The 23,295-nt window shown below is 42.3% G+C and overlaps 2 protein-coding genes across 2 annotated transcripts in view; one reads left to right on the top strand and one right to left on the bottom strand.

Annotated features, from left to right (window-relative positions):
* LOC119824902 (histidine-rich glycoprotein-like) overlaps positions 1-23,295 on the bottom strand; it is a 68,516-nt gene that overhangs the window by 8,320 nt on the left and 36,901 nt on the right. The gene's annotated exons all lie outside the window — the stretch shown is intronic.
* Positions 19,207-20,802, top strand: LOC119824901 (traB domain-containing protein-like). The gene is given in 3 exon segments (XM_042055895.1): positions 19,207-19,395; positions 19,444-20,271; positions 20,274-20,802. Coding segments are annotated over 2 exon segments (1,119 nt in total). The 5' UTR covers positions 19,207-19,395; positions 19,444-19,478; the 3' UTR covers positions 20,600-20,802.

The raw sequence follows: 23,295 nt of genomic DNA, 5'->3' as shown, positions 1-23,295 counted from the left end.
TATCTCCTGTTAATTTAGTTTTCATCATTGGTGATGTTAATTTGTACATTTTTTCTTCTTCAGGATTTGCTGTAATGAGATTATCAATTGTCTGTATTTTTGTTGGTGTAGCCAACTTCCTTGGGTTGGAGTTTTCCTTCTAGTATTTTGTGTAGGGCTGGGTTTGTGTCTAGATTCGCCATGGACTATCTTGTTTTGTCCTTCTATGGTGATTGACAGTTTTTCTGGGTATAGTAGTCTGGACTGGCATCCGTGGTCTCTTACTGTCTGCATAATGCTTGACCATGACCTTCTGGCCTTTATTGTCTCCAATGAGAAGTCAGGTGTAATTCTGATAGGTCTACCTTTAAATGTTACTTGACCTTCTTCCTTTGCAGCTCTTAATATTCTTTCTTTACTCTCTATGTTTAGTATTTTAATTATTATGTGGCGAGAGGACTTTTTTGGATCTAGTCTATTTGGTGTTCTGTAAGCTTCTTGTATCTTTATAGGCATATCTTTCTGTAGGTAGGGAAAGTTTTCTTCTAGGATTTTGTTGAATATATTTTCTGTGCCTTTGAGTTGAACTTCTTCTCCTTGTCATTGGTTAATAAAGAAGCTGCTTTCAGCCAATGGCTTAACACAGTAAAACCAGGCTGAAAGAGATATATAGAGAGAGTAGGCGGAGTCAGGGAGAAGTCATGTAGCTACGGGAACCTTGCCAGTAAGCCACAGCCATGTGGTGATACACAAAATAATGGAAATGGGTTAATTTAAGATGTAAGTGCTAGTCAGTAAGAAGGTAGAGCTAATAGGTCAAACAGTGATTTAATTAATACGGTTTCTGTGTGATTGTTTCTAGTCAGGGTAGCCAGGAAACAAACAAGCAGCTTCCCCCAACAAATTGGCATGCCGACGTGGTTAACTATATCCATGTAAAACCTTAAAAAGCTTTGAAAGGAATTCTAGACACAAAAGAACACAGTTAAGCATGGCATTTTGGTAGCAGCATGTTTTAGGGTAGGCTCCATTTGCTAGAAGGAAGCAGAGGGAGGCATGGTTCTTTTAAGAGAAGATTTCTTGACAAAACGGTAGCAGCAAACACTGTGCAGCTCCTTTAAGAAGGTTTTGTGGTTTGTGCTCATAGCACAAACAGCTCTGATTCTTTTTGGAGATCCAGCTATGGAGCACTTAAATGGGTTTTGTGAGCAGCATGGTACAAACTGCTTAATTGCTTGAGATAGACCCACTGTATACCTGGAACTGGGGCAGTGTGCATGGCTCACAGAGGTGGTAAACAGACCTCTACCATGTTGGACTGGGCAGAGCCGAAAGACAAAGCAGCCTTAGTCCTAGCCACGCCCAGTTAGCATTTTTTTTCAGAAAAGCATTTCTAATCAAAAAAATAATTACAGATACACGTATAAAGATAAATCCAGATGGAAAAGACCTCTAAATGGGTCACAGTGTTGGATAAATGTAGGTACGCCTAAGAGATAAAAGAATACAGATAGTCAAAGACTAAAGTAGTAAAGATAGTAAAATAAATATTAAATTTGTAGAAAAAGTAATAGAGTAAGAAAAATAAGTCTTGCAAAGATGAAATATACACAGAGAGTCTGGGATATATATATATATATATATATATATATATATATATATATAATTGTGTTTCTTTGAATTTTGTTTTACTACAGAGAGACATTTGATTCTGGGGACTACTAAGCTAAACCAACATATATATTTTAAAGCTATATTAGCTTCAAAATTTGTGTCTAAAGATCTGTTGCTTTGGAAAAGAAGTTCTTTTATTTCCACAGAAGATGAGAACCTTTGGATTTCTTCCAGACTAACGTGATTTGATGAACCAAGACCACCCTGAAGAGTCACCGTGAACACCCCCAAAAATTAATTTGCCCAACAAAAAGCAGGAAGCAGTTTGGAGAGAGCTATGCACAAATTCCCAAATATTGTTTATAAATGTTTGTTTATATTTAAATGGAGATATGTTATAAATATGAATACTTTGCATTGATATAGGTCTTAGTCTATTGATATAAATTTTAGGTCAGTTTTGTTTTATGTATATTTCTGCCCTTGATTAATGTATTCTTTGTGTAGATTATTAACAATGCATTCTCTCTGGATGCATACCTTCATAAGCCTGGATGTAGGGGGGGAACCTTGGACTTTCCACAGAGCAGGGTGCCTTGGCCTCTCTTAGGACTTTAGGGGGTGAAGGGAGAGTGTGGGGGGGACCAGGAGGGAAGTGGGAGGAGGGGAGGAAGTGGGAATTTTGATTGATAATATTTATAAAGTAATAAAAAGAAATAAAAATGTAATGTATAATTAAGAAATACAGGTTAGTGCACTGACATTCCATCTGAACTGGTGAGTGAATGCGGACCCTGGGGCAACCTGCCCTGGAAGAGAGCACAGACCCCCATCCCCCAGCTCCCTCTGCAGGCTTATCTCTGTTTCTCCCGTCCCTGCCTCTCCCAAGCCTTCCCTAGCGTTCTCATGTGTCCTGCTCCTGTTCTAAGGCCATCCACCCAAAAGAGTCAGACTCTGGCCTCCAGGCAGGTCTGAGGATTCCTGCGGAGGGGTGCGGGCTACTTCAGATTGTGCTGCCAGGTTCGCTGTGTGATATTCCATCCCGCCCTGCCCCCACCTGGGCCCTTTTGTCTGGGCTGCAACCCTGGGCTGCCTGGAATCCCTGATCCTGTGCACTGACATTCCATCTGAACTGGTGAGTGAATGCGGACCCTGGGGCAACCTGCCCTGGAAGAGAGCGCAGACCCCCTCCCCCCAGCTCCCTCTGCAGGCTTGTCTCTGTTTCTCCCGTCCCTGTCTCTCCCAAGCTTTCCCTAGTGTTCTCAGGTGTCCTGCTCCTGTTCTAAGGCCATCCACCCAAAGGGGTCAGACTCTGGCCTCCAGGAAGGTCTGAGGATTCCTGCAAAGGAGTGCGGGCTTCTTCAGATTGTGCTACAAGGAATAGCTCCTGCTCTGGCACTGAGGAGATCCAACCAGATTCAGTCACAGCAAAGATTGATCTAAGACACCAAGTATCTCCCGGCTCCATTTGAAGGAAGAGATGGGAAGGCGCCAATGCAAGAACTCCTCCAACAACATGAAAGGCAACATGACATCACCAGAATCCAGACATCCTGAAACAACAAGAATTGAACACCCTACCCCAGAAGATATAGAAGAATCCGACCTTAAACAGTACTTTATGAAAATAATAGAGGACCTTAAATAGGAGGTAAAAAACTGCCATAAAGAAATGGAGATGACAAACAAAAAGGTAGATGAAATAAATAAATCTCTCAAAGATACCCAAGAAAAACAAGAAAAAGCAATCAAACAGGTAAGGGAAACAGTACAAGATCTGATAAATGAAATGGAGGTATTGAAGAAAACACAATCTGAGGGACGACTGGAAATGGAAACTCTGAGTAAACGAACAGAAACTTCAGAGACAAGTATTTCCAACCGAATACAAGAGATGGAAGAAAGAATCTCGGACTCTGAAGATACTATAGAGGAAATAAACTCACAGATTAAAGAACTAAACAAATCTAACAAATTCTTAACACAAAATATTCAGGAAATCTGGGACACCATGAAAAGACCAAACCTAAGAATAATTGGGGTAGAAGAAGGAGAAGAATTACAACTCAAAGGCCCAGAAAACATATTCAACAAAATTATAGAAGAAAACTTCCCCAACCTAAAGAAGGATGTTCCTATGAAGGTACAAGAAGCCTACAGAACACCAAATAGACTGGATCAAAAGAAAGCATCCCCACGCCATATAATAATCAAAACACAAAACATACAGAATAAAGAACAGATATTAAGAGCTGCAAAGGAAAAAGGTCAAGTAACATATAAAGGGAAACCTATCAGAATTACACCTGATTTCTCAATGGAAACCATGAAAGCCAGAAGAGCTTGGATAGATGTGCTACAGACACTTAGGGAACATGGATGCAAGCCTAGACTATTATACCCAGCAAAGCTTGCATTCACCATTGATGGAGAAAACAAGATATTCCAGGACAAAAACAGATTTAAACAATACGCAGCCACAAATCCAGCCTTGCAGAAAGTAATAGAAGGAAAATCACAAACCAAGGAGTCCAACAACGCCGACAATAACTCAGGCATCTAGCGACCCTTCACCAGCACAACTAGAAGAAGGGAAACACACAAACTCTACTACTAAAAATGACTGAAGTTAACAACCACTGGTCATTAATATCACTTAATATCAACGGACTCAATTCACCTATAAAAAGGCACAGGCTAAGAGACTGGATACGAAAACAGAATCCAACATTTTGCTGTTTACAAGAAACACACCTCAACCACAAAGACAGGCACCTACTCAGAGTAAAGGGTTGGGAAAAGGTTTATCAAGCAAATGGCCCTAAGAAACAAGCGGGTGTGGCCATACTAATTTCCAACAAAGTTGACTTCAAACTAAAATCAATCAGAAGAGATGGAAAGGGACACTTTATACTCATAACAGGAAAAATCCTTCAGAATGAAGTCTCAATCCTGAATATCTATGCCCCTAATATAAAAGCTCCCACTTATGTAAAAGAAACACTTCTAGAACTCAAGGCAGCCATCAAACCACACACACTAATAGTTGGATACTTCAACACTCCTCTCTCACCAATGGACAGGTCAATCAGACAGAAACCTAACAGAGAATTGAAAGACTTAATGGAGGTAATGAACCAAATGGACTTAACAGACATCTATAGAACATTCCACCCAAATAGGAAAGAATATACCTTCTTCTCTGCGGCTCATGGAACCTTTTCGAAAATTGACCATATACTTGGTAACAAAGCAAACTTCCACAGTTACAAAAAAATATTAGTAACCACCTGTGTCTTATCGGATCACCATGGATTAAAATTAGAATTCAACAACAATGCTACCCCCAGAAGGCCCACAAACTCATGGAAACTGAACAGTCAACTACTGACCCACACCTGGGTCAAGGAAGAAATAAAGAAAGAAATTAAAGTCTTTCTTGAATTAATGAAAACAAAGACACAACATACTCAACCTATGGGACACAATGAAAGCAGTGCTAAGAGGAAAGTTCATAGCACTAAGTGCCCACTTAAAGAAAACGGAGAAAGCACTCATTGGTGACTTAACAGCACACCTGAAAGCTCTGGAAAAAAAAGAAGCAGACTCACCTAGGAGAAGTAGAAGACTGGAAATAATCAAACTGAGGGCAGAAATCAACAAAATAGAAACACAGAAAACAATCCAAAGAATCAATGAAACAAGAAGCTGGTTCTTGGAGAAAATCAACAAGATTGACAAACCCTTAGCCAAACTAATCAAACGGCAGAGGGAGAACACGCAAATTAACAAGATCAGAAATGAAAAGGGGGACATAACCACAGACACAGAGGAAATTCAGAAAATCATTAGATCTTACTACAAAAGCCTGTATGCCACAAAATTGGAAAATGTAAAAGAAATGGACAGTTTTTTAGATAAATACCATATACCAAAGTTAAACCAGGACCAGGTAAATGCTCTAAATCGTCCTGTTAGTCGCGAAGAATTAGAAACTGTTATCAGAAACCTCCCTACCAAAAAGAGCCCAGGACCAGATGGTTTCAATGCGGAATTCTACCAGAACTTCCAAGAAGACCTAATACCTATACTCCTTAAGGTATTTCATAATATAGAAACACAAGAGTCACTGCCAAATTCCTTCTATGAAGCTACAGTTACCCTGATACCTAAACCACACAAAGACTCAACCAAGAAAGAGAATTACAGGCCAATCTCACTCATGAACATGGACGCAAAAATTCTCAATAAAATACTGGCAAACCGAATCCAAGAACACATTAGAAAAATTATCCATTACGATCAAGTAGGCTTCATCCCAGAGATGCAGGGCTGGTTCAACATACGAAAATCTATTAATGTAATCCATCATATAAACAAACTGAAGGAAAAAAACCATATGGTCATCTCATTAGATGCTGAAAAAGCATTTGACAAAATTCAGCACCCTTTTATGATAAAGGTCTTGGAGAGATTAGGGATACAAGGGTCATTCCTAAAAATAATAAAAGCTATTTACAGCAAGCCGACAGCTAACATCAAATTAAACGGAGAGAAACTCAAGGCTATCCCACTAAATTCAGGAACACGACAAGGCTGTCCACTCTCTCCTTATCTCTTCAATATAGTGCTTGAAGTTCTAGCAATAGCAATAAGACAACATAAGGGAATCAAGGGGATTCAATTTGGAAAGGAAGAAGTTAAACTTTCATTATTTGCAGATGATATGATAGTATACATAAGCGACCCCAAAAACTCCACCAAAGAACTCCTACAGCTGATAAACTCCTTCAGTAACGTGGCAGGATACAAGATCAACTCCAAAAAATCAGTCGCCCTCCTATACACAAAGGATAAGGAAGCAGAGAGGGAAATCAGAGAAGTATCACCTTTCACAATAGCCACAAATAGCATAAGATATCTGGGAGTATCGCTAACCAAGGAAGTGAAGGATTTATTTGACAAGAACTTTAAGTCTTTGAAGAAAGAAATTGAAGAGGATACCAGAAAATGGGAGGATCTCCCCTGCTCGTGGATTGGGAGGATCAACATAGTAAAAATGGCAATTCTACCAAAAGCAATCTATAGATTCAATGCAATCCCAATCAAGGTCCCATTAAAATTCTTCACAGAGATTGAGAGGACAATAATCAACTTTATATGGAAAAACAAGAAACCCAGGATAGCCAAAAAAATCTTATACAATAAAGGTACTTCTGGAGGCATTACCATCCCTGACTTCAAACTCTATTACAGAGCTACAGTATTGAAAACGGCTTGGTATTGGCATAAGAACAGAGAAGTTGACCAATGGAATCGTATAGAAGACCCGGATCTTAAACCACAAACCTATGAACACCTGATTTTTGATAAAGGAGCCAAAAGTACACAATGGAAAAAAGAGGGCATCTTCAACAAATGGTGCTGGCATAACTGGATGTCAACCTGTAGAAGAATGAAAGTAGATCCATATCTATCACCATGCACAAAACTCAAGTCCAAATGGATTAAAGACCTCAATATTAATTTGAACACATTGAGATTGATAGAGGAGAAAGTGGGAAGTACTCTACAACAAATGGGCACAGGGAACCGTTTCCTATGCATAACCCCAGCTGCACAGACTTTAAGGGCAACATTGAATAAATGGGACCTCCTGAAGTTGAGCAGCTTCTGTAAAGCAAAGGACATTGTCACTAAGACACAAAGGCAGCCTACTGACTGGGAAAAGATCTTCACCAACCCTGCAACTGACAAAGGTCTGATCTCTAAAATATATAAGGAACTCAAGAGACTAGACGGTAAAATGCCAATTAACCCAATTAAAAAATGGGGCGATGAACTGAACAGAGAATTCTCAACAGAAGAAGTTCGAATGGCCAAAAGACACTTAAGGTCATGCTCAACCTCCCTAGCTATCAGGGAAATGCAAATCAAAACAACTTTGAGATATCATCTTACACCTGTCAGATTGGCTAAAATCCAAAACACCAATAATAACCTTTGCTGGAGAGGTTGTGGGGGTAAGGGGCACACTCATCCATTGCTGGTGGGAATGCAAACTTGTGCAACCACTTTGGAAAGCAGTGTGGCGGTTTCTCAGGAAATTCGGGATCAACCTACCCCAGGACCCAGCAATTCCACTATTGGGAATCTACCCAAGAGATGCCCAATCATACAACAAAAGCATATGCTCATCTATGTTCATAGCAGCATTATTTGTAATAGCCAGATCCTGGAGACAGCCTAGATGCCCTTCAGTGGAAGAATGGATGAAGAAACTGTGGAATATATACATGCTAGAATACTACTCAGCGGTAAAAAACAATGACATCTTGAATTTTGCAGGCAAATGGATGGAAATAGAAAACACTATTCTGAGTGAGGTAACCCAGACCCATAAAGATGAACATGGGATGTACTCACTCATATTCGGTTTCTAGCCATGATTAAAGGACATCGAGCCTATAAGTTTGGGATCCTTGAGAAGATAATAAGAAGGTGAACTCCCAAAAAAGATACAGTAATCCTCCTGGATATTGGAAGTAGACACGATCGCCAGGCAAAATTGGGAACTTGAGGGTTGGGCAAGACTGGGCCAAGGGAAGATGGGGAGAGAAAAGTGTGAAGGGGAGAGCGGGGGGAGCTCGGAGGAATGGGGTGCTTGGGATATAGGAAGGGTGGATATGAGAGCAGGGAAGCATATATCTGAATTTAAGGAGCTACCTGAGGGTTGTCAAGAGACTTGACCCTAGAGGGGTTCCCAGGTTTCCAGGGAGACGCCCCCAGTTAGTTCCTTGGGCAGCTGAGGAGAGGGAGCCTGAAAAGGCCAGTTCCTATAGCCATACTGATGAATTTCTTGCACATCACCATAGAACCTCCACCTGACGATAGATGAAGAAAATGACAGAGCCCCACCTTGGAGCACCGGACTGAGCTCCCAAGGTCCTGATGAGGAGCAGAAGGAGAGAGAACATGAGAAAGAAAGTCAGGACTGTAAGGGAACCTCCATCTGGCGATAGATGAAGAAAATGACTGAGCCCCACATTGGAGCACTGGACTGAGCTCCCAAGGTCCTGATGAGGAGCAGAAGGAGAGAGAACATGAGAAAGAAAGTCAGGAATGTGAGGGGTGCGTTCACTCATGGAGACGGTGGGACAGAACTAATGGGAGATCACCAACTCCAGTTGGAATGGGACTGATGGATCATGCGACCAAACCCATCTCTTTGAATGTGGCCAACAGCGGGAGCTGACTGAGAAGCAAAGGACAATGGCGCTGGGCTCTGATTCTTCTGCATGGACGGGCTCTGTGGGAGCCTTCTCAGCTTGGTCGATCACCTTCCTGGACCTGGGGGGAGTTGGGAGGACCTTGGTCTTAGCATAGAGTAGGGAACCCTGATGGCTCCTTGGCCTTGAGAGGGAGGGAGGGGAGGTATGGGTGGAGGGGAGGGGAGGGAAGGGGGAGAAGGAGGGGAGGGAAGGGGAGGAGGAGGGGAGGGAAGGGGGAGGAGAAGGGGAGGAGATGGAAATTTTTAAATATAAAAAAATAAACCATGAGAAAAAAAACAAACAAATAATAACAAAAAAAAAACAAAAAAAGAAATACAGGTTAATAGATAGTCATCTATTATAGTCAAGCTTCTAGTCATGTTAGTTAGATTTTCTAGATATACAGAGAAAGATAGGTTTACATCAGATCTTCAAAGACTATAGAATGTGGCATTTAAAATGTTTTAAAAACTTAGGACTTTTCATGACAATGAGATACATCTGTTCTTGGAAGCACCAATTGCCTCAAGAGAATGATGGGCATTGAAGAGGCTGCTTGTAGAAGTTGCTAGCCATTTGGGAAAGAAATTGCTCTTGCCTGGACTGCTTGATGTCATAGTGTATGAACTGGACATGCAAGACCCACAGAGAAATGACTGCTGAACTTATCTAAAGGTGAGGTGGTACTTCTTGGTTCTTGCTTCATGAAAGAGTCTACCAGACATTCTGCAAGATACAGAAGAAAGAAATGGACAAACTGCCAATATAGGTGAAACAGTCTTTGAAATTTCCTGCTTCGTGGAAAAGTCTGCAGGATACTATGGGTCTGTAGGCTGAAGACAGGTGCTCCAATGTTACACAGGATCTTTGCGTGAGTGTCCAGGCCACGAGATGTCTACATCAATTCTACAGTTATACCTTAAGAAAAGCTACCAAAGGGTCAATATAAAACCAAAGGATTATGAGATTAGTAGCAATAAGATAGTCTTTAATTTTTTGTTTTTTTTTCCTGTCCCATATCATATGGCTCTTCTGACATGAGACAGAGATTTTAAATTTCACTTTAATAAGCATGTTTGGGTTTAGAGAAGGAGAGAGCCACACCCCAGTTCCAAAGCCAGCTTTAATCTTTGATTGGACTGGAACTATAAAAAGACCATTTGCATTATGTCCGTAAAGAACAGCAGAAACAAACATTTGGAAGATTTATGAAATTTTACTCTGTTAAAAAGGTGATATACCAATGAACCAATTTACTATTTTTCTGAATGATTTGTCCCTTTTCTTCAGATGTTTTATTTGTCCAGTAATCTTAAAATTCCTTAGATGGATACCTTTATTCTCCTGAAAAGACAGGAACAAACCCTTGCCCAACTCTAATTTTGGGGAGATTCTCTTTTCATAAGTTCTTTCTGATCAAATGAAAAGCATTTGTTAGTTTTTTAGATTAGTTCAGATTAAAAGGCCATGAGGTTAAATGAACCTTCATTTCTTCTAATTAAGAGGTATCTCTTGGCCGGGCGGTGGTGGCGCACGCCTTTAATCCCAGAACTCGGGAGGCAGAGGCAGGCAGATCTCTGAGTTCGAGGCCAGCCTGGTCTACAAGAGCTAGTTCCAGGACAGGCTCTAGAAACTACAGGGAAACCCTGTCTCGAAAAACCAAAAAAAAAAAAAAAAAAAAAAGAGGTATCTCTTGTTCAAATTGAATCTTTATTAATTTTGATGGTACCCAAAGCTTTTCTTCTGTGGAGACAAAAGGAAAACCTCTTCCCCAACATAACACCTGTCCTGGTTTCCATTATGAGGCTTGTACATCTTTAAAGTATGTCGGCTGATTTAATTCCATAGTTTTTCTACTTTCCAATGTCTCTCTGCAGCTATTGTTCCTTTCTCATTAGCATTTAGAACATTCAAAGTTAATAAAATGTTATGCAATATACTTCTGGTGTTATAATCCCTTTCTATTTATTTAACATACCCTTTAGAGTTCAATTTGATCTTTAATAACTGTGTGGCCTGTAGGATTTGTGGTATAACTGTAATGTGTTTTTTATTATAATAAGCAAAAAGCTGCTTCACTTTCTTAGAGACATATGCTGGATCATTGTCTGTGTTTATTTGGCAGGTATACCCATGACGGCCATAACTTCCAGCAAATGTGTGATTACCGAATCAGCCTTTTCTGAACTCAAGGTAGTTGCCCATTGAAAATGTGAATAGGTATTAATGGTGTGGTGTACATATTTTAGTTTTCCAAACTAAATGGAACACATCCATCTGCCAAATTTTATTCCTTTGAGTATCCTTTGGGTTGCTTCCTTAAAGTAGTGGTATTTGGTTGTATAAAGAACAAGTAGGACACTTCCTTACAAACTTCTTGACTTATTGCCATGTAATGAAAAGGTCCTTTTTTACATCATTGCTACTGATATGTTTTTAAAATGAAATACTGAGGCCTTCAGCATATTTCCATTCAGTAGTTGATCAATTTCTGCATTACCTTGTGCTAGAGGACCTGGCAGACCCCTACAGGATCAGATGTGTGTTATGTATATGGAATGATGCCTATTTCTAATTATATCTTGTGCTTGTATAATAATGAAGTAAATTCTTTATCATCTGTTATAAATTCAATAGTTTCAATATGCAAAACAACTCTTTCTGCATATTGTGAATTGGTATCAATGTTCAGAGGTTCTTTAAGATTCCTTAGTAACATGAGAACAGCACCTAATTCTGATTTTTACACAGAATCATAAATGCTTTTTTTCTACTTTACTTATTTTTTCTGATTTTAAACCTGCTTTCTTGATTTATTGTAGGGGGCTGCAAACCCCTTGTCCTTTGGCTTTCTTTGCCTGACTCAGACCCTTTGCCTGCTGGAGTGAACAGGGAAAAAGCTTGTTTTCCTGTGCCTGCAGCTGTTCTAAGCCTGAGACCCTCATGAGTTCCTGATGGCAGGAGAGTGAACCCTGGTGGGTTTATAGCTGAAAATCCCAAGAACTGGGGCATGGCTATCAGTCAAGGATCCCCTGTATAAGCTTCCCTGGAGCACAATAAAAGTTGGCATTCTTGTTTCAAGAATGACCTGTGTACCCATGTCTCTGTCTGTGTGCATATGTGTTTCAATCTCCAGACCCTTTCCCGGCTCACATCCAGTCCTGTAGTACAGGCACTACAATTTATTTGCATCAGTAGGTGGGGACTCCAGTTATTGGTTTGTCCTGTAGAATATGAGGAAGGATCAATTAGTTCTCTTTATAAGTCAAATTCTCTTGCTTTTGGGATAGTTGGTAATCTCTCCCAAAAAATTACTACAAGCCCTTTGCCAAGGTTTACTTTCTTCACATATTCTTTAAATTTCATCATTATTAAAAGGGACTATAACTTCTGCTGTGTCTGCAGAATTGATGAAGTCTCATTTTTCCTCTTATAAAATTAACTCAGTGACCTTTTCCACTTAAGTTTTTAATTTTTTAACTTGGTTTTTGTTCTAAAAAGATCCATTTTCTTGGATCTTCCGTCTGCATTAGGATTCCTGTAGGAAATTATTTGGAGGATATGACCAGAAAGCATTTAAGATTCAGATCCACACAATTCACATAGTACTCTGTAATTTCTCTTCAATCGAAATCAATTCTTTCTCAGTTTCTACTGATATTTCCCTGAGACTATTTAAGTTTTTTTTGCCATCTAAGGTTTTAAATGAATCAGTTCATCAAATTTTATCCCAGTAGTGTGCCGTAGCTGGGAAATGTCTCCTAGCAATCTTTGGAAGTCTGCAATCAATCTCTCTTAATTTGCACCTTTCAGGGCATAATTTTCTGTAACCATATTTTATAAACTAAATAATTAATAGAAGTTCCTTTTTGTATTTTTCAGGAGCAATTTGTTTTTTGTTTGTTTGATTGCATGAAGATGTGAGGCTGACCACTGATACACAGAACAGTAGAAGCCTGAATGAATTTCAAGGCAGCTACCTAGTTTGGCAGCAGCCTGAAAGAGGGGGTTCAGAGAGAGCCCATAACCTATGGTCAAGGGGTTGGAGAGAGAGAGAGAGAGGAGAGAGAGAGAGAGAGGGAGGGAGAGAGAGAGAGAGAGAGAGAGAGAGAGAGAGAGAGAGAGAGAGAGGAAGACGAAAGCCTAGTTGGGAAGTGTTGAAGCCCTACGTGAAGCCCTGGTCTGTGTTGGTGCCTAAAATGCCTCAGGAAAATGGCTTTTTCATGAATTTGTACCACAAAAGTTGGGCATCAAATGGAGCATGAATAATAAAAAAAACAGAGACAGATTTTGGGGTTCAATCTAAAAGGCAGAAAGGCAAAGCAGCCAAGTCACTAGAGAAGTCTCACCTCTACTAATTCTGGGCAGCCACAGACTAAACAGACTAAGCAGCCTAATCTTCTCTCTCCCCCTCATTTTATATTTCCTCCAGTGCTGGGATTAAGGCATGACTCCCTAGTACTGGGATTAAAGGTATGAGCCACCACCACCAGGATTTGGTCCAGCATTGATCTTGTGTGGCTCAAGGTGGTCTTGAAATCACAACGATCCATCTGCCTCTGTCTTGAAATCACAAAGATCCATCTTCCAAATCCTGGAATTAAAGGTGTGTGCTACTGCTGTGGGACAATGGCCTTGTGCCCTGTAAAGATTTTTTACTTGTATTTTAAAAACTGCTGATTGACCAGTATCTAGGCAAGAATTATAGGTGGGAACACCAGGCAGGAAGAATAGGAAAATTCTGGGAGGAGGAAAGGCTCAGTCTGCAGTTGTCACCCAGACACAGAGGAACAAAGTTGAGAATGCCTCTCTGATAAAAGGTACCAAGCCACGTGGCTAACACAGACAAGAATTATGGGCTAATTTAAGATGTAAGAAAGAGTTAATAAGAATACTGAGCTAATAGGCCAACCAGTATATAATTAATGTAGGTCTCTGTGTATTTCTTTCAGACTGAATGGCTGAGGGACTAGACAGGACAGAAACCTCCCTTGACAAGCCACCACTGCCTGACCTCTAGTGTCTTAGCTTTGCCCTTCTGATTGTTAGGCAAGCTTTATTTATGAAAACATAAGTAAAATATCATTACACACACATACACACAAAAAAAGTGGGAGAAAAGTGTGTGCTTGATGGACAGTGGCAAAAATATTTAGGCTCTCTAACAAAGCCTGGACATAGAAATACGATACTTCCTGTTGTTGAGTGAAGCACTGAGGGGTCATCCTGTTAAAACCTAACAGTTTGGAGACACTCCCTATCTCCAGGCCTTTGTCACTCACTTTCATGTGTCCCTCCCCACCCCCCTGTCAGCCATCATAATAATCAGTCTTAAGCACTTGGGCACACCAAGATTTGTAACAGGTACCTCCTGCCTACCGTCTTCAGTTCATATCCTGGCCTTCTATCTCCCACATTGGTTCCCAGCCTTCTCCAACATCTGTCTACTTTATTGATAAGGTCTGTTCACTGATGAACAATGACCATAGATTGATTAAGTCTCTGTTCCATATGCTTTAAAGCAATTAATTTTTTATTTGTTTGTTTATTTTGTATAGGTGTGCACATGCCATAGTCATGTATGGAGGTCAGAGAATAACATGGGAATATGAAGACAGGACAATGCTTCCATGAAATTGCAGCTATAAAACAATCCCACACCGGTTTGGAATTATGATTAATAAAATGGTTATTTATTTAAAGGAAAAATTTACAGATCACCATCCTAGAGAACAGCCATCTGTGCGACCACAAAAGGAGTCTAGAAGCCGGAAACAGAGTCCAAGGCAAGAGAACAAGCACATGGACACCACTGCTTTTTAACGCAAAAGAGGCCACGCCCAAGTGGGCTGGTATCTTAAAGGCTATTGGCTGAAGGAACAGAAGGAGCTCCCACAGCACTCCACAAAGTTTCTAGGGCTTGACCTCAGGATCTTGGTTTGACCACAGGTATCTTTCCATACAGCACCATTTCACTAGCCACCCCCATGCCTTTGTCTTGACTTTTCGGTGAAATTGAAGCCCTTCTGGGAAAGATTTATGTCTTCTAAAATTCATCTTATAGGACCTAACCTACTCAATTACAGTTTGCCCTAGTACTGAGAATAGAGTCAGTCAGGGATATTTAACAGTTTTTGACTGAAATAATGATCATCTCAGAGTCATAAATTATGTTGGTATGTCTTTTAAAAACATTATTTGTTTTATGCGTATAGGTTTTTTGGTGCACATGTGTATGTGCATCATGTGTGCACAGTGCCTGATGAGGCCAGAAGAGACATCAGGTTCCCCGAGACCTGATTTACAGAAAGTTGTGAGGTGACATGTGGGTCCTGGGAATACAATGTGGGTACTCTGGAAGAGCAGTCCCTATTCTTTCCAACCCCATAGTATGTCTTTTGTAATAATAACCTTGTAGAAAGTATCAAGGTGGATCAGTATTTTGGAATTTAAAGGTCTGAATTGGAGTACCAGCTCTGTCATTTATTAGCCTTTGGCATTGGTCCCTTGACCTCTTTTATCCCATTGGTCAAGGTACTAAGAATAAAAGTTTCCTCAATGTAAAAGAAACTGGAGCACGAGAACTCAGGGCATTTGTAATAATTAAGTGATCAAATACATGGTCTGGTACCCTAAGTGGCTGTTACAGGAATTGGATGAAGATTTTGTTAAAGAAAATTTAAATCATCTACTATGTTTGACTTCATTAGGTTTCTGTTTCCTCTATCACCTGAATCAAAAAAATGAGTTCAGATTTTCCTTAAACTGTTGAAAAGTTACATTTTTTTTCTTTTTCTTTTTAACTTCCAGCTTCTTACTTGCACACATTGTATCCTGGTCACATCCCCATTGCCTTATCTAATGTGTCGCCCATTCCTGGTGACTCCTTTTTCCATAACGATCACCATTTTGCTGCAATGTCTTTCTGTGTGTGCTGTTTGGCACAGGTGGTCACACCTGCTGTATGTTCATGACAGTGTGACCATTTCACACTCTTCCTCCAAATCCTCTAGTAGTGTTAGCTGTTTTTGCTTTTCTGTTTGGTTGTTTGTTTTACTTTTTACTCTTTTAGGTGCCTGCCACTGAGCTCCCAAATAAATACACACAGATTCTTATTCTTACTTATGAATGCCTCGACTTAGCTTGACTTGTTTCTAGTAAGATTTTCTTTTCTTTTCTTTTCTTTTTTTTTTTTTTTTGGTTTTTCGAGACAGGGTTTCTTTCTCTGTAGCTTTTTTAGAGCCTGTCCTGGAACTAGCTCTTGTAGACCAGGCTGGCCTCGAATCACAGAGATCCACCTGCCTCTGCCTCCCGAGTGCTGGGATTAAAGGCATGCGCCACCACCGCCCAGCTCTAGTAAGCTTTTCATAATTTAAATTATTCTATCTACCATTTTCCTCTCAGCATTTATCTTTCTCTATTTCTGTATTTCTTTTATTCTTACTCTGTGACTTGTTGTGTAGCTGGATGGCTAGTCCCTGAAGTCCTCTCCTTCTCTGGCTCATTGATCTTCCCTTCCTAGATTTCTCCTCCTCTTTATTCTTTCTGCTTGCCAATCCCAACTATCATTTCTCCTGCATCACTATTGGCCATTCAACTTTTTATTAGACCAATCAGGTGTCTTAGACAGTCAAAGAATCATAGCTTCACAGAGTTAAAGAACTGTAACATAAAAGAATGCAACACATCTTCGTATCATTAAACAAATATTCCACAGCATAAGAAAATGTAACGCATCTTAAAATAAATTTCTACAACACTCCAGCCCTCATGGTCTTTACACCGCGCTCTTCTACAATGCTTCCTGAGTCCTGGAGTTCTAGAGGTGCCACTGTTAGTGTGTAGTTCACAAGAGTACTATAGTCTTAGAACTCTGGTGAGTTGTGAGTCCCTGCTTCAGCTATTGCTCACATCCCCACAGAGCTTTTCTGATAGTTGTGCCAGTCTTTAGCTATGTATGTATTTAGAAGATAATTTAATTGCCCATTTAGTGTTTGAGTTTTGTTACAGGGTCTCTCTATATAGCACTGGCTTTCCTGGAACTCACTATGTAGACGAGACTAGCCTCAAAATCATAGTGATCAACAGCTTCTTCTTTCCAAGTGCTGGGATTAAAGGTATAGGCTACCAGACCTGACTAACTGTCCATTTGACCAAACATCAGTACTAGATTCCACATTAGAACTTTACCCCTAGTCATAAAGTTATGACCTTGTTTATAGTATGAGGCATGTATTCCCTCCCATGAAGCATGACTCAGATCCCATCAGGAAGCAGTTGTTTACCCCTGGAAAGTACATGACACTATTGTACCCATGAGCATATTTTGGCTGGCAAGTCAATGGTCCATATCTGTGTTAGATGGTTGATGACTTCTCTTCCAATTATCTTGCATAGCATTTATGAGCACCATGAACATTGGCCACCAGGGAGGAAGCATCCAGCCCACCTCTAACTTAATTTCTCTGTTCTGATACAAAGTGTGCTCTCTTCAACAGTCGATATTATACATATAATTGAGTTAGGTTTTTGTTGCTGTGATAACACATTGATGGAAACCTGCTTCATGAGAAAAAGGTTCATTTAGCTTACAGGTTATAGTCTGTCATTGAGAGAAGCCAGGACAAGAACTCAAGGCAAGAACCTGGAGATAGGAACTGAATCAGAGATAATGCAGGGATGCTCTATACGGACTGCATTCCATGGCTTGCCAGTCTGCTTTGTTCTATAACCTAGGACCACCAACTCAGGAATCGCCCTACCCAGAGGGGCCTGGTCCCTCCCACATCAATCATGAATCAAGACAATGCCTACAGATATGGCCACAGGCCAATCTGATGGAGCTCACTTAAAAGTTCTTTTTCTAATTACCACCTCAGTATTCCCCCCCTCTCTTCCTTTTGGGTTTCTGAGACAAAGTTTCTCTGTGTAGCAACCCTGGCTGTCCTGACACTTGCCTTGCAGACTAGGCTGGCCTTGAATTCACAGAGATTATCTTGCCTCTGCCTCCCAAGGGCCACCACACTGTTTCCCCTCTATTTCTTTGTGACACACATTTTACTCTTCCCGTATTTTAGTTTTCTTCCTACACTACTACCACCGCTACCTAATGGTTGCTTTCTTGACTCCTGGCCTCTATAATATTCACTCCAATTTAAACACAGAAGTTGAAACTTTGAATCTAGGACTCACATATGAAAAAAGTCCTACAGCATGTCTTTCCAGGCCTTGGTTACTGTACTTGGTAGAGTATTTTCCAGTGTCACTCATTTTCCTGCAGATTTTTTTTCTTTTTTAGTGCTGAATAGAATTCCCTTGTGTAATTATGCCATATTTTCATCATCCATTCATCTGTTGGATGACATCAAGGCCGGTTCCTTTTCTTAGGTATTGTCAACAGGGCAGCAATGAACATGGTTGGATATACAGATATCTATCTAGGATACAGGGTCCTTTGACTGTATGCCAGGAGTGGTGATATAACTGGGTGATAGGATATGTGAAGGATTAAAAGCAAATGGCTCCCGAAGGAATTGTCACTATTAGGAGGTTCTTTTTTGCAGTAGGTATGACCTTGTGTGTGTCACTGTGGAGGCTGGCTTTGAAGTCTCATATATGCACAAGCCATGTCCAATGATACAGTTTGCTTCCTGTTGCCTGTGCAATGCATAGAACTGTCAGCTATCTCTCCAACATCATGTCTGCCTGCATGCCACCATGTTTACCCTCTGTTAGATGTGTTACTTCTCATCCTGAAGGCCGCTTCTTCACTTGACTGTTTCCTTTGTTTACAGAAGCTGAAGTCCCCTTTGTCCCATTCACCTTCTTTCCTGAGCATCATTAGTCCTACTCAGAGAGCCCTTCCACATGCCTGTGTCTTGTTGTGTATGCCCTTCTTGTTCTTCTTGAAGTTTCAGGTTTTACACTGAGATCTTTGAGGCATCTGGATTTGATTTTTGTGTAGAATGAGAGATAAGAATATCATTTTAGTTTTTTCGTGTGGAAATTCAGTTTCTCCACACCATTTTTGAAGACAATATCTTTTCTTCAGTGTGTAACCTTGGCATCTTTAAAAATACAAAACTATGGCTTTATGTAGGCGGAGGCTGCTCATTTGTTCCCAGCTGCCCAGACCCGAAATAATCACACAGAAACTGTATTAATTACATACTGTTTGACCAATAGCTTAAGAGTATTTCTAGGTCCGGCTCGTCCTGCCGCCCCGCCCCGGCCCACCCCGTCTGCCCGGCGGCGCAGGCATGGAGGCCGGCTGAGGAGCGCCGCCGCCTCGCTCGGTACGCCGTGGCCTGGCCGGGCGGGCGGGCGGGCGGGGACTCGTCGCGCCTGGAAGGCGCGTGCGGGAGGGCGCGAGCTGCAGGTGGGGACTACGGAGACCGACCAGGGGCACGCATCCCACCGGGTCAGGCTGACGCTGGACGGTGTAGATTTTCTTGGGATCGCGAGTCCCAGAAACAACCAGGACGCTCAGAAGCGCACTGCTGGCTTTGGGACGTCAAGAGCTTCTTTAGAAGTGAGCTCGTCTCCAAGCTCCCGTGCTCCTCCAGGGGAGGAGCTGCAGGCATCCTGCATCAATCCGGAAGCTGCTGTCCTGTCATGGAGGGAGAGGAGAAGCCAGCTCAAGAGGCTGATATGGAACCCGTGGTAACATCAGGGGCCTCGGAATCAGTGCCAAGGGTGCTTTCCGGAGACCCTCAAAACATCTCTGACGTGGACGCCTTCAACTTGCTCCTGGAGATGAAACTGAAGCGGCGGCGTGAGCGGCCCAACCTTCCACGTACTGTGACCCAGCTGGTGGCCGAGGATGGGAGCAGGGTGTACGTGGTGGGCACTGCTCACTTCAGTGATGACAGCAAGCGGGATGTAGTGAAGACTATCCGGGAGGTGCAGCCTGATGTGGTAGTTGTGGAACTCTGTCAGTACCGTGTGTCCATGCTGAAGATGGATGAGAAAACACTGCTACGAGAGGCCAAGGAGGTCAGCCTGGAGAAGCTGCAACAGGCTGTCAGGCAGAATGGGCTCATGTCTGGACTCATGCAGATGCTGCTGCTGAAGGTGTCGGCCCACATCACTGAGCAGTTAGGCATGGCCCCTGGTGGCGAGTTCAGGGAAGCCTTCAAGGAGGCCAGCAAGGTACCATTCTGCAAATTCCACTTGGGTGACCGGCCCATCCCAGTCACCTTTAAGAGGGCCATTGCTGCACTCTCCTTCTGGCAGAAGGTCAAACTGGCCTGGGGCCTGTGCTTCCTGTCGGACCCAATCAGCAAAGATGACGTAGAGCGCTGCAAGCAGAAGGACCTGTTGGAGCAGATGATGGCAGAGATGATTGGGGAGTTTCCTGACTTGCACCGAACCATTGTCTCAGAGCGTGATATCTATTTGACTTATATGCTGCACAGCGCCTTGAGCTTCCCCGCGCCTCTGATGCTGAGCCCAGGAAGTGCGTCCCATCTGTGGTTGTGGGTGTCGTTGGCATGGGTCATGTGCCTGGCATTGAGAAGAACTGGAGTACTGACCTCAACATCCAGGAGATCATGACAGTTCCCCCTCCGTCCATCTCTGGCAGAGTGTCCCGGGTGGCTGTGAAGGCTGCCTTCTTTGGCCTGCTGGGCTACAGTCTTTACTGGATGGGCCGTCGAACCATGAACGTGGTCCTATCACTGCCTGCTGCGCAGTTCTGCCTTCAGAGGGTGAGCGAGACCTGGCCAGGCCGGTAGGAGGACCATACAAAGAAGAGACCACACCCCGGGGCTCTACTCCTCTGCATCACATCTGGTGCTCCCAAGGAGCTGGCACCACCTGTCCGGGGATGTCCCTGGGTGCAGATGCATCCAAGCCACCCCCTATGGGGGCTTAGGCCAGGCTTACCCTACCTTCCCTATGCCTAGCCCTCCCAAATAAAGAATATTTAATTGTCTGAGCTCAGGCTTCCCAGCAGCCCCACATACACAATGTAGGGGCCACCCATGGGTGTCAGGGCTGTCCACAGTGTCAGGACCCAGTGCCCTAACTCCAAAAGGGCCAGAAGCTGAGGGGAGGCACTGAGGTGCCCCACACCTAACCCCAGGGTGGGCCTGGCAAGCAGTTGCTCTACCTACCTCACTGTGCCTTGTGCTCTGGCCGGCAGGAGCATCTGGCCCCGAGTGCATCTCACTGTGGGTTTGGGGCTGGCCAATTTGGGGAGCTGGGTGTCCATGCAGCTCCTTCCTATGGGTGTGTAAGGCCTTTGGCTGGCCTGGACATGCATGTGGCATTGCCAGCTGCATCTCTGCCTGCAGAGAGTCTGTGGTTTGGTTTTTGATTTTTAATATCAAAAAAGCTTTTACTCAGGTAATTTTGACGTCAAAGAAAAAACAAACTGAAGCAAATATCAGGAAATACAAGCCTTAAATCCAGCGAGGACAAAGAAGTCTTTTTATTTGTATTTGTGTGCCCCAAGTGGGGAGTGTATGTCAGAGAGTCAGCTTGGGTGTCCAGGTCAGCCTCTGCTAGACTCCAGTACAGCTCAGTGTGGCATGGGGCTGCCTCAGGTATCAGCCTGCTTCTCTGGCTGCCCTTGGTGCTAGGAGGGGCTTGACCTGATTCCTGTGCATTAGGTGGGATGCCCAAACTGCACTGTGGACAGTAGTGGACCCACTATGGGCCACAAACCTAGGACCATGGTTGGCTTGTGCACACCCAGCCATTCATGTATACAGGTGTGGCTCCTGGCATACTGCACAGCCTAGCAAGACCAAGACCACTCTGATTATCCTTGTGCTGACTGCCAAATAATATGAAACACTGAGCTGGGCAGGGGATACAGGGCTGGTTGGGCTGTGTACTTCTGTCTCACACTTGTGGATTCATTCCCTAGAAAGAGAAATAAATTTTAATTTTGGAAAAAAAAAAGAGTATTTCTAGCTAGCTCTTATATCTTAAATTAACCCATTTCTAGTATTCTGTGTATCACCATGAGGCTCATAGTTTACTGACATGGTTCAGGGTTGCTTCTGTTCCTTTTGGCATCTACATGGCATCTATCTGACTCTGCCTTCTTTTCTCCTTTATCTCTGCTTAGAATTCCCACACTGCAATAGGCTCAAATCGGATTCCTTATTAACCAATGGTAACGAAACATATTTACAACATGCAAAGCGGAATCCCAAGTCACCTTCCCTTGTCTGCCTAAATAAAAAGGAAGATTTTAACTTTAACATAGTAAAATTATATATATATATATATATATATATATATATATATATATATATATATATACATATACACACACACACACACACACACACACACACACACATATATATATATATATATATATATATATATATATGTTACCAAGCAAGAATTACTACTTCAAGTTTATCTCCATTTAATATGATCCTGGCCCAGGGTTTGTCATATGTAGCCTTTATTGTATTGAGATATATTCTTTCCAGAGCTGTTTTTTGTTTGTTTGATTTTTGAGACAGGATCTCACTATGCATCTCTGGCTGGCCTGGAACTTGCTTTGCAGACTTCCAGGATGGCTTTAACTCAGAGACAGCCCCCTGAGTGCTAGATTAAAGGCATGTACTATCATGTCTGTCTCTCTACAGGGCTTTTGTTTTAAGGGATTTTGGCTATTGCTGTGCTGGGCTTGGGTTGAAACACCAGATGGAGCTGGGGTGAAGGTTTTATCTGTGGAAGGAACAGGTATTTCAGGTATGTCCTGAAATGGTGGGGTTCGGGTGCAAGGGGAAATTGGGGGGGGCGCTATTTGTGGAGAGAGTGGTTTCTTCAAGTAAGTCCTCAGATGGCAGGTAAGGTTTCTAGTGTAGCACCAGCTTTCCTCGAACTCTCTGTAGATCAGGCTAGCCTTGAACTCAGAGATCCACCTGCCTCTCTCTCACAGTTTCTGGGATTATGGGAAAGTCACACAACTGGGCTTAGGTTTTTTTCCTTTGGGTGGAGGAGTGGCAGGACAATGTTCCTCTACATATCCCAGGCTGGTTTACACAATGTAACCCAGGCTGACCTCAAATTTTCAACAATTCTCTTTCCAGTCTCCCCAGTGCTGGGATATTACAAGTATATGCCATCATGGTCACTGGACACTTTATGATTATGAGAAGCTAGTAGATACTGAATTGACATAGATTATTTTCTAGCTGGGTAACACCCAGATTTAGAAATATTACTGAGCAAGTCTAATCATCTCTAGCATGGGCTTGGTGAGCAGGAGCAGGGTGAAGAACAAAGAGCTACGCTTTGGATACTGGCAGAATGGCACTCCCTAACCCTTCCCTTAGCATGCATGGCATTTCAGTGAGAAAGAAGTCCATCTAAGGATTGCTGTCTAATTTAGAGGGAATGTTCCAGAGTGGGGTTGTAAGCTTCTGTGGCCGGACTCAAGCTTTGGTGATGGCTTCAGTTT

Source organism: Arvicola amphibius, chromosome 10, assembly GCF_903992535.2.
Source record: "Arvicola amphibius chromosome 10, mArvAmp1.2, whole genome shotgun sequence".
In the NCBI taxonomy this organism is placed as follows: domain Eukaryota; kingdom Metazoa; phylum Chordata; class Mammalia; order Rodentia; family Cricetidae; genus Arvicola; species Arvicola amphibius.
The sequence above is the reverse complement of the archived record's forward strand: the minus strand, read 5'-3'. Positions and strand labels throughout refer to the sequence as shown.